This window comes from Hetaerina americana, unplaced genomic scaffold (genome assembly GCF_022747635.1).
Source record: "Hetaerina americana unplaced genomic scaffold, ioHetAmer1.1.p SCAF_8, whole genome shotgun sequence".
Classification (NCBI taxonomy): domain Eukaryota; kingdom Metazoa; phylum Arthropoda; class Insecta; order Odonata; family Calopterygidae; genus Hetaerina; species Hetaerina americana.
Genome location: NW_027287427.1, coordinates 69248145 through 69260894, shown reverse-complemented (window position 1 = coordinate 69260894; position 12750 = coordinate 69248145). Strand labels below are relative to the sequence as shown.

Genomic DNA, 12750 nt, shown 5'->3' with positions numbered 1-12750 from the left:
CAATTAAAATCAGTAAACTGTTTTACCAAGTAAGAATTAACAAGCTACTACACTCTCTAATCAAGTGTACATTAAATTTTAACCAGAACTAAACAATAACAATGATCCTGGAATTTATAAATTCATTTCTGAATTGCAATTTTAAATTTGAAAATCATCTACTTACCCATGATCTGGTCTCAACTGCTACATGCAATAACATTACAAACATGCATGAGGTAGTGATAGTGGTCCCGAATTCCCAGATACCAACATCGGTGTCATGATAAGCCTATTAGAAAACAGTAACATCATTGATTGCAACAAACATATATGGTAAATTCATTGCAAAAAAGAACAAGCAATTGTCAACAAATTTTGAGAGTTCAACAAAACAAACATAGAGTTTTCTTCAATATAACTTAGTACTTACTGCCTCAGTGACAAAGAAAATTACTATGCTCTGGTACAATGAGTCAGCCATGGTAGCCCAAAAAGAATGAGTCTGGTAAATCAATCCTAATCGTCCTTGGCGATATAATGCCTTTTGGCTTAAAAGCAAATCATCAGGTGCATCCCTGTCATACACCCCTGAAATTACAAACACAAAAGATTAATGCATGATTTTGTACTCGCAGAGTTCCATATAAAAATACATGAGTGAAAGTGTGAAAAATAAAATGTCAACAGTGCATAGGAGAATCTTTCAATTAGTTTATCATATAATCCAAGACATTCCTATGGCTATATTTACGTCACCCAATATAAGCTATGAAACACAAGATATTGACTTACCAATTGCAATTGGTGGTAAAGAAGTGAACAACAAATTATACAAAAGCAGGTACATCTGGTCAATCATAACAGATCCAGAAAATCCACAATATAGTTGATACCAAAAGATGAGAAACACAAATGTCTGAAATGGACACAAACAGAGAACATTTATTGATATATATAAAAATTTTAAATGCATTTTAACATTTCTGATAGACTACATCCTAAATAAATAAAATTGTAATGCCCACACAAAATTGTGCGGTACTTCTTTTTCAGATTATTTTTATTTTTAATGAATTCATAATAATTAAAACAATGCAGAAAAATTACACCACATGATCACTTCCAGCAGAGGTTATGACGAACAACTGAAAAATGAAAAGTCCTTTCATTTCTTCATTGATTAAACCTTGAATCTAATGAGATTAAAAGCACAATGAAATCACTTACTGCATTCTTGTAGAAGAAATAAAGAACCATTCTCGAAAGACGATCATAGCACCAATGTCCATGCACCAAAAGAGCACGTTCGAGGAAGCGAAACCTGGAGATGGCAAAATCAGATGCCATCACAGCTTGCATCCCTTCCTGCCCTGAGATCCCCATTCCCACATCAGCCGCCTGAATCATTGAAACATCATTTGCTCCATCACCTGATCATAAATAAAAATAGTATTACTGTTTCATCTTAATGTAGGCATTTCAGAGCTTTCAAAATTAATGATATTTCATTCTCACAGGCAAAATAAAAACTTATTCCAAAATTAATACCCTAAAATCGCTGCTTACTTCTCACTTATACTAGTAGCTTATCTTGGCCATATAAATTGAAAACATATTCAACAAAATTAAGTTACATAACATTTTTACAAAGATAATCCCAAATTGTTACAAAGATGCTTATCATTTCACAGCTGTACAGACAGAATAGACACCTAACCACCACTAAGAGACTGCTTAAGAATTTTAAATACTTTAAATATGGTCAATAATATTCAATAACCATCTCAGCAAACACATTCAGGGGTTACAAAATCAGTTCTTTCGTCAGCTACCAATGGAGTATTCACAGCTGGCAGAACGATATGTTGAGTCTTTTAAAAGTATGCTCAATATACAGCTCACGGTAATCTAATTCAAAACTCATTTCCTTATATTCTGATTTCCAATAATTATTCTGTACCAGATGATCGGTATCCTTTGATTTTATTTCTTAACAGAGAGAAGCTTCTAACCAAAGGGCTTTACAAAGAGATAGCAATCTAGATATCAGATGTGATAAAATACAAATTACTGAAACTGTTGGATGATCATCAAATAATTTTATTGGACGAAAAAAAAATCAAAAAATAAGTTTGGCTTACCTATGGCAAGGGTACGCATGTTCAGTTCTTCTTTAACGACTCGAACAATGTAAGACTTCTGAAGAGGAGTGACTCGACAGCACAATACCGATGAGCAGTATCGAGTAAGCTCAAGGAAAGGCCTCACTAGGTTGCACTGTTTCGGTAAAATGTACCTGTAAATAAATATATATAACATCCAAATTATTATAATATACACTTTTTGGCAAGTTGAAATTTTATATTAGTGGGCTTTTTATCCTATACAGAATATAATCTATAAATTCAAGATGCCACTGTTTCTCCATCAATGAATTTTGTTCTTTACATAAAAAAGCATTAATAAACTCACGTAAGAGTCTTCCCATCCACCACAAGTGCCCTTTTCTGCAAGTGAACGGCTGTTGGTCTGGTAAGGCCCTCTGTATTCGCTGCAACTTCATTCACGGGCATGCCATCCAACAAAACAGCACCCCCAGATGCTTCCCTCTGGATCTCAGCAAGATATACTGCTATCATGGACTCTGCTCCCTCTCTTGATCGAGCTGTCAGTTTCAAAATTCGCATTTGCGGCGAAAAGAGTCGAGCAGAGTATGCCACATTGACAGCCGTTTCTGGTTTATCACCAGTCAGGACCCAAACAACTATTCCCGCTCGAATAAGTGCAGATATTGTCTCTGGAACACCCTCTTGTAAACGATCTTCTATACCCGTAGCACCTATAGATAACAGTCAGCTATAATCATTTCCAATTCCTAAAAATTCATCATGTGAATTGGAAAAGTCAATGAATTTTTTGTAAATAATCTCAGCAATGATGTACACAGGGAAACAAAAATTTTTTGCTATTCTTTAATGTGAAAATAGGAGAGACGAAAAGACACCTTGACTTAAAGACCCAGCATTATTGTGTGCAGAAAATGCCGAAATTTATAAACTTTTTCAGCGCTGGAAACAATTTGGCACAATAAACGTGCGCATTGCATATTACTGATCAATGAAGAAGTTATTTCTCATTTAATTTTCATTATTCCACATTATTAAGCTCATTGATATATTTAAATAACATTTGAAAATCACACAAATGAACTAGTAATAAGGAGATGAAATTAATTCAGTGGCCAATGAAGTTCAAGCAATGGAAAAATATTACTTTCAAATAATCAACTCAAAAAGACAAAAACGAATCAAGTATTCCTTTAAAGATTTCTTAAGTCTATGGAGCATATTTTCCCAAATGTTTACAATATGAAATTTGCTATCACACTTCTGTGCATTTCAACCATTTTCAAAGCATTAGAATATAATTGCCATGATAATTTATCAATATTTTTCAATTGAAAATATTAAATAAAACATGTTAATATCAAAATAATCAAACTCTGATCATCAGCTAGGCTTTCATCATGTTTCCTAATTAATTTAATGATTATTTCAGCATAATGTGATATTCTTCACATAATAACACAATCCAAGAGTTCTCTGTTTATAGCTATATGGACTGTTGACTGACAATATTTTCTCAATGTAACAAAGAAAAAAGTATGTCAATATTTCACTTTTCACATGATTTCATACCTAAGAGAGTAAGATTGCACTCCAGCCTGCTATAAGAGTCGCGGATCCTGCGTTCCCTATTATCCGTTGCAAGTTCTACTTCATGGTGCACCCTCAGCCATTCATTATATTCAACTTCAGAAAGTGACCTTCTTCCCATCATTAAAACCCTCAGTCCATTTCTTGCATACCCATTCAAATGCTGCTGTGTTTTCATTATTGTCTGCTGCATCCAAGGGTTATCTATAAAAAAGTAATTCAAATTATTATAAATGTTTGTATGAAATTTTGGCATGGAAATCTCTTAATTCAATCTAATTACTTTCACCAATTGATTCACAGTAATGAGAAAAACAAAAATGTCAGTATTCCTGACTTCCGTTACCATAATTTATATATTAGACATGGAATCTTCAAAGATATTAAAGAACAAAATGTAAGAACCACAAACTTGATATTTAGACCAACAAGTCCATCAATAAATAACATTAATTTTATCCATTCTACAGACACAGTAAATTATTTCAAAAAAGCTCACATTTCAAGTATGTTTATTCTTTAAAATTTGACCATATACAGTACTAATACATAATGGGCAATGTCTTATTCAGACCACTGTCTACCTGGTCTAGTCTGTCTAGTCACCATCCATAAGTTGGCAAGTTTATTAAATGAAGAATACAATGTATCTTTCCACTGTCCTTTATTCATGTACAACTAGATTCAACGCTCAAGTATCATCATCAGGTACCCGATGATGACCTTGAGCGTTGTAACTAGTTGTACGTGACTAAAGGAGAGTGGAAAGATACATTGTATTCTTCATTTAATAAACATGAATTACCACAAAGTTGAGCCAGGGACAATTGAAGTTGGCAAGATTTTTTCTTAGAAAGTATTTTATTGCCTACACAATCCAGATACGGGCATAGACCTATGAGTATACAACAAACAGCAAAACAAAAAAGTAGTCCAAAAATCTAAAATTCCACATCAATCTAAAAGAAATATCAATATTATCCTTCTTTTTGACAATTTTTGTCAAATTACACCATATGATCAATCGTAGAAAAAACCAAGTATTAAACAATGAATTCTCATCTCTTTCATATCATTCATTATAATGAATTTGCTGTCAAAACTGCTAAAATCAAAATTCTTGCTTAATTTAACTTAAATTCCCAATTTGTACCTGTTCGAGCTAGCTGGCTAACAATGGCAGAGTCAGCACCTTTGCAGTACAGAAATATCTCTCTTGTGTTAGGATGTCTTAACACAACTGACATACACTTCCGAGATGAATCAAATGGGAGGACTTGAAGTACTTCCAATTCCAACACTCCTTCACCTAAAAAAATGCAAAAAAATAATCAAGCTTTTGCAAAGTGAGAGGCTTGTATGTCAATGTACCACTACACCAATTAGTCAGAAAATTCAATAAAATGAAAATGACAATAGCACAATTCTTAAAATGCCTTCTCAGAAAATAATTTTAGAGTTCTCTTAAATCAGAGTTTCAAAAGATGCATTCCTTTTCAAAGTGTACAGCTATATATCAAAGTAAATGTAATTATCAGAATAAAAAAATTTGAAAAAGATGCCGAATAAAAATTTTAAGTTCTGCCCGACATGATCAGTGATATTCTTTCAGAAAAAGTTTTTAACGTTAGTTTCCATTGACATGAGCCCAAAGAAAATTAGCACTAGATAAAAACAAACAGTAGGCTGAAATTTGCATGCCCAGTCAGCTCTTACAGTACAACAATCTGCATTGGAAAGGTCAACCAACCACTTCATATTTCTCCGCAAAAAAAAATATTTTTCATGGCATAAACACTGCAATAGCTTAACCCTTACCAGGCAAGGATATGGTGGCAGATCTGGGTGACCTATGCAACAGTCTGCATCCATATGCATATGCAGCATTGACCAGTGCTAGCTCATCTGGGCTTTCAGCCTCATAAATGGGTCGAGTATCTTCGTAGATTGAATGTGAAGGGGAGCCAGCAGCTTGGGCACCTCTGCCTTTCATACTCAAACCTACTGCTGGACTATCTCCATCCTCTCGCCATGCCTGGGGTCAGAGAAAAGTATGAATTGGGAGCAGGCAAGATGAGAGGGAAATGCAGAAGATGTAACATCATGCGAAAAGAATCTTAATATGACAATGTAAATGCAATAGATACATTTAGCAATATAATGAGGGGTTGGACAATGCTGAGGTGGGTGGAATGAGAGGGCTGAGGAGTCATAAAAAGTGAAAAAATACATATTCCATATAATGAATAAATGGATACTCTTTTCATCCACATTTATGCAAAAGCCTTAATTAGTCAAAGTTGTTAGAAATGTTAGCTTCTCATTATGAGAATCATTGATAATCTCAATACATATGCTTTCATCAAAACATTTCCTCTATCCTTTGTTAATTTATTGACTAAATAATTTAATGTCATACATTTTTATATGAACTAATTAATTAGTCAATTGGTACAAATGTATGTTGAAATTTTTAACCTCTGTCATGGGAAGCATATCATAACAATTTGGCTACAAACAGTATGTACTTAAGTCTCATAAGGCAAAAAATGTGAATATTGACCATTTCCTCACAGGTTTAAATATTGATACATAATATTCATTATAACTGAAGTAGTATTGTTCAATTCCTTAAGTTCAACCAATAATCAGGGTGTACACAGTCTTGATGACCCAGATAATGATGCCAAGTGCAAAATTTGCTGTGACATTCAGTAATGGTGTCAAACTCTGTGGCATACAAAACATATAATGTTTATAAAGGAATGGACAATAAATAAAATTTTCCATTTGCCACTTTAAGCTGGTATGAAAAATTAGAATTGGTGGTATGGCAGATTTATTCCCATTGATTTGCATTTAAGAGCATGACTCCTCCAAAATATATTTTCAAGGTAGGGAAATGATTGTGTGGGATGCTCATGTGCAGGAGAATATGATAGATTATGATAAACCTCAGAAGAATACATAAATTAATTAACTGCGCTATTCATCTCAACCAACAAACCATTATTTTACCCAATCATTCAACCCCTTCATTTAGTGACCATGGAATTATAGTAAACTTCAACATCACCACCAAAACAATTTTTCTCATTTTTAATATTATTTTTCAATTTTTGCATTTTGTTTTCTCTGCCATTTGAAAACTGAAATAAAGTGACTATTATTTATTTATTTATTTATTTATTATTAACTTATTGGTATAACTTTGAAATATTAATCGATAATGAGGAAAGTTGCTGCGGAAAAAGTGAACAGGAAGAACAATGGAAGTTGATCAAAAATATACGTCCACAAATTACAACAAAGAAAAGGAATAAGTAGGATTGGAGAGATTAGCTGATAAAATTTGAGAGGGGAACTTTGTCAAACCAATCTAACAACGGATGATCAGCAATTTTTTCTGCAATATTTATGTTAATAATTCAATATAAAAGGGTAATTTAAATTTTTTTGAGGTCATATTGGGAACTTTTTTAACTGTCATTTAGGTGAAATTTCATCTTTGGCAAGCCATTTCAATCCACCATGCAGTAATTTTATGAGCACGGCCTTTACCTTGGTGATTGTTCTGCTTGTATCTCCAGAGTCTTCTGCATCATCCTCCCCCTCATCTCCCACTTCCCCAGCCACCCTGCCCTCTTTCCCAGAGCCCCGTAAGAGCGTGAGTGAATCTGAACCTCCACTTCGGCTCAACCTGGCTGGAGCCGGGGACTCTTCGGGTGTCGCTGTTTCACTCGATGACTGTATTGGGGAGAGGGGCCTTGAGACATTGGTCGATGTGGGCAAGAACTCCAAGTGCCTGGGTCTTGCACCACTACTTGGGGGTGGAGAGGGTGTCACTGAGCGAGACTCATCCAGGCGGGAATATTTGCTGTCGGAGAGCGTGTTGGCCGAGACGGAAGATGGTGATGAGGTAGACGCACCACCAGAGGGAGTTGGCGATGAGAGGGTATTTTTCCCTTCCAGCATAGAGTCATGAGCGGCATTGCGGTTATAGGTGGCCACCGATGTGCTTCGCTTCCTCATCCTTGGCATGTTCCCATGCCGCCACCACAAAAACCTAGATTTTTCACTCTGGTTCTTCACACTGCTTTCCACAGGCTTGGGCTCAATGACGCCACTGGCATTCATCTGCGAGGAAATAGAGTATAAACATCAACACAAAATGCAACGAATCCCATTATCATTACTGCATCCAAAAAATGCACAAATATAACAATAAAACTACTCATGACTAATGCTTGCAAAACTAGTCAAATATAACACTATTCTTCAGTGAGATTTAATGACAAAAGTAATACAGAAGATAGCCACATAAAATTAATTATAAAAGCATGCAAACATTCACTCTTGATGGTGAATTCAATACATTCACAATCCTCAAAGATCATTCTAAGATTAATTTTCCATCAAAATTTAATGCACCAACATGGCCTTTTAACATTAAAATATTATAACTACACCATTCAAAATTTAAAATATGAATACATTCCTAGCAAGCAGAACTAATTTACTGTCTTACATATTCAGACCAGCTAAGAGTCCATTCATCATTTATTTGCATAGGCAGAAATCAGAATAGCAAATATGAAATGTGCCATGTCGCAATTAAATTAATCATGAATCAACCATTAGGAATGAATTTAAATTTTTTTTAAATAATTAAGAAAACAGAAGAAAATGAAAAATTAATAGATTAATTAGATTGGTCTAGGTCTCCAAAAGACACTACTCGGGAACAGCTGATTATCAACCACACTACTCTACACTTAGGGTAAAAGTGATATATAACAGAAATATTGTCTGATTAACTGCTTTTATCTATGAGTACCCTGTAGGTTCCAGAAGATTTAAAAATGAAGTCAATAGCTCATTGGCTTGAGGATTGAAAAGATGTAATAGTGTGAGAATATAATATCACTATTTTAGCATTGTTCTACAGATAAATTACAATACCTGATCAACATGAGGATGGTGAGTAACTACAACAGTGTTGCAGACAGCCATTAGAGTAAGAAACTCTCGCACACGAGTTGGTGGAGGTGCGAAACGACCCCCCCGGACATCAGAAGGAAATGCACCTGCACCTGCCTGCCAAGCCTCCCAGGCCAATTCTTCTTTTAACTTGGTATTAGCGACAATTGGAGTAGGACTGCCAGGTCTTGTTTTCTGATAAAAAAGTTTAAATTCATTATCAACCCGAAGAGCCAACAATTTACACATTTCTAAAATTATAAATGATTCAAAACCGTGAATGACGTAATATTTTTTTTCATATGAGCTGACAAATCTGAACTTGCACACCAATGAAATCATCAATATTTCACAAAATCTAAGCCAATAATTCATAGCAGTGCCTCACATGGTGACACCCCTTGATATTCATCGATTGGATATTTTCTCATGCCATTGTATATTCCGATTCTTGTTATTACTCTTCTAGTGGATCAAGTAATATTTCTTCTGAAAAATTCTCTCGAAACCTTCATTGCAAGGTCACAGCACACAGAAATTCAGTGATTTCAATTTATTAATTAGATGCTACTCTGAGAAAAAATGACTGCATTACCCAGAAATCAAAAATAGAAAACCTTTTAATTCATTAAACTTGCAATTATAAATGCATGACACAATGGATTTGAAATGATTTTATACGCATATCAAAACTATCGACCCAAAAGTAATATCTATAGCATTTTAACTGAAGTCAGTCTTGTTTTAATACCTACTGTTAAAATATTAAGGTTAGAGATTTTTTCATAGACATAACAAATCCTGCAGTAACTTGCACACAATATACCCCGGGCAAACTTACATCAGAGTTATCTGTGGATGGGTGATTGTAGTCCACACCCCCAACAGTACACCGCTGAAATATCATCTTGTTTTCAGTCAAAGTCCCAGTTTTATCTGAAAACAAGTACTGAATCTGAAAAGGAAATAAGTAGTTTCATATTAGTACACAATTCAAACAATACAGTTGTTTTGAATTCAACAAATGTATGGATACTTGTTGCATGTCATTAGGGAAAACAATTATCACAAATAATGTTAAAAATTATCCATAACTACAAAATTGACTTCAAATGGTCGATAGGATAGATTAACCCAAACCGATAAATGAAAAAATATATCCACCTTAAAAAATATCCAAGAAAAAAATAACACTAGTGATATAAGAACCTTGTGTGTATGTGGCATAAAATACTACAATATTTCTGTAGCACATATTAATTTTCAAGTATTCCTTGATGGAAAATTAAGTTATCAGTTTAATTACTGAAAAGCACAACAAATAAAAATTCTAATCAATTTAATAGCAAAATACCTACTATCACTAATTCTTAAGACATAAATGATGGAATAAATTTAATAATTAATAAGAGTGTACTTGAGATTTTCATTGTAAACTGGAATATTTCTTAAATTTAAATTAAAAATTACATTTAAAGATTGCAGCTTTAACAAAAAATAGGAAGTTCATGGCAAAATTATGATAAATAGCTAGCACCACTGGGAAAGGAACTGAGCCATTTCATTAAATGAAGTCCAGATGCTGTGGAGAATTAGTACGAGGTGATTTCCACCCTCACCTTTAAAGACAAATTTTTGTTGGTCCATTATGCTGTTTTTCAATATGAGATATTTGCATATTTACCTGCCCCAATTCTTCAGGGATATTCAAAGCCCTACACTCAATCCGTTTGTTAGTGTTTTCATCATAAAGTTCAACATCATGATGTATATGGTACACTTGAATGAGCTTTGTCATCTCCAAAGTCACATACAGGGAGAGAGGTATCATCACCTGAAATTAAAGAAAGTCATCATTCCAAGGACTATGCCATGAAGCTCACTCACTGATTCTTTCACATGCAACATATGAGATTTGATAGAGAGCCAAATTTTATCCCAAAAGAAAAAGGTTTTAGTGATACCATCAAAATACAGGTATTAATAAAAATATTAATTTTTGAACTCCATGAGTTTTAATTTATAAAATTTTTCCCTCAATAGAACATTTTAAAAGTCTTCCCTTCGTTCTCTTATTCATGCTTGGAGAAAATTAGACATAGGCTTCTGAAATTAGTTCCTAATAAAATTAAAAATCAAAACATTTCACAAATCTAAAGAATGGTTCAACATGAATTGGGATTTTAAAAAGCATCCATTGCTAAAACTTGGAAGAAGTCATGCTTTTCCAACTTTAAATTTCAGTTACACAGTTAACCCAGAACAAGACCTCATATTATAAATCTTGAAATCTTAACTGTAACATGTTTTTACATATGAGGGGCAGTCAACTGAAAACTGAATCCAGGTCAACTGAAAACTGAATGAATATTTTTCATCAAGGCATGACAAGCAGTAATTTTATAACTATTTCTCATTTATATATGTATGCACATATTTTTTGTTTTATGTGACTTCTCTTATATTTTACCATTGTAAAATAACAAGATGAAATTATAAATAAATAACCACCTGTCGGAGGTGCTTTCCCTTATTTACAGGGGAAAGTGACATAAATGAGTCGAAATAATTAATAATTTTAATTTTCAGAAATAATGGGAAACATCCAGTTATTTACTTCAGTGATTGTTGAAAGCATTTTGGAAACATCAACATACATAGTACGTAATACATATGTAGTAAAACAAGTAGTTGAATTGGTTGCTTGCTATTTTGGGGTGACTTTAACCTAAACCTTACCCTCAGTAATTCTTTCAAATGACAACATTCCTGACATTCATTCACTTATATATAAAGTAAATGTAAATTTCAGCATTAAAAAATGTGTGGAAGTAAAAAAATAACAAAATTCGAACGATTCTTACTTGCAATATAATGATGAATGTCCAGAAGGCTAAAACTCCTTCAATTGCAGGATCACTTGTATATGGAATAAAGGGTACTGAGAATGGCTGGTCATCGTAAGAACTGAGCCATAACTTGCACCCAACAGCACCAACAATGCACAGCACCAAGAGAATGACAACACACCACACCACATCCACATTCATTTGTCGCTCTAATGCTGACCTCTTATAACGAGGCCCTCCATTGTTCAGCATTGCCTTTGATTCATGGCCTGGACAAGGAAAATATCATATGGAGGGACAAATTAAATAAACTATAAAAATAACTACTGAAGAAATATTGTAACTGATCAATTTCAACTAACCAGAAATTACACAAGACAACACTCTAAATAATACATAAATCCAAACCTAATAAGATTGAATCCATTAAGATTGACAGTGCACCACTATCTTTCAAATTCCAAGATATTGGTGAATATTCAAAAAATTTCAGAAAAATCATACTTTAGCAACATTAAAATCTTTAAGTGTACACTTAACATATATAAATGTATTGCCACCAATATTTGAGTTCGTTTTCAAACTATTGAATGGGATATGTTATATCAGTTTTTGCATCAAACGTATCTTCCAAAGGGGGAAGGGAAAAAGTTTAAATAAAAGAAAACTGGTCCTTATTTTTTTCAACCTGATCACGAATTCCTAAATAAAAGTAAAATCAAAACACTGGATTTTACACGTAAATGCTGATTATTAGGTGTGTACATCTTGTACTGCCATCTGTTGTCAGAGTAACAAACTAACATTCAAACCTGATTTTAAATTCATTAACATTGGTAGGTTACAATTAAAAACACACTTTTTAAAACATGCATAAAACCACAAAGTTTCTCCTTTCATTAAGCATAAAACCACGATTGAAACAATGACAACCAACAGCTTTTGCAGGGCTAACCACTATAATATAAGAAAAAGAATCTATTTTGAAACAGAGTTTATAAATGCTGAGTACTTTAATTTGGTCAGAGATAAATGAAAAAGAAACACTTTGTTCCAATCCACCACTTTATTACAGGTACTAGTTTCGACACTATGGCATCATCCTCAGGTACCTGAGGATGACGCCGTAGTGTCGAAACTAGTCGTACCTGTAATAAAGTGGTGGATTGGAACAAAGTGTTTCTTTTTCATTTATTAAAATGAACTTCCACAAAGTTGAGGCT

General features: G+C 33.7%; 1 protein-coding gene across 2 annotated transcripts in view; it reads right to left on the bottom strand.

The window, feature by feature from the left end:
• The window catches only part of LOC139697550 (phospholipid-transporting ATPase VD), a 293007-nt gene that overhangs the window by 16569 nt on the left and 263688 nt on the right, over positions 1–12750 (bottom strand). For both annotated transcript variants that reach the window (XM_071596301.1, XM_071596302.1), the window contains exons 5-18: positions 11543–11796; positions 10363–10512; positions 9520–9633; positions 8661–8873; positions 7260–7835; positions 5517–5733; positions 4852–5007; positions 3681–3902; positions 2455–2821; positions 2124–2278; positions 1210–1412; positions 775–898; positions 413–570; positions 167–271 (exon numbers count right to left, since the gene is read on the bottom strand). In XM_071596301.1, the coding sequence (XP_071452402.1) occupies positions 167–271; positions 413–570; positions 775–898; positions 1210–1412; positions 2124–2278; positions 2455–2821; positions 3681–3902; positions 4852–5007; positions 5517–5733; positions 7260–7835; positions 8661–8873; positions 9520–9633; positions 10363–10512; positions 11543–11796 (3014 nt within the window). The remainder of the gene's footprint in view (positions 1–166; positions 272–412; positions 571–774; positions 899–1209; positions 1413–2123; positions 2279–2454; positions 2822–3680; positions 3903–4851; positions 5008–5516; positions 5734–7259; positions 7836–8660; positions 8874–9519; positions 9634–10362; positions 10513–11542; positions 11797–12750) is intronic.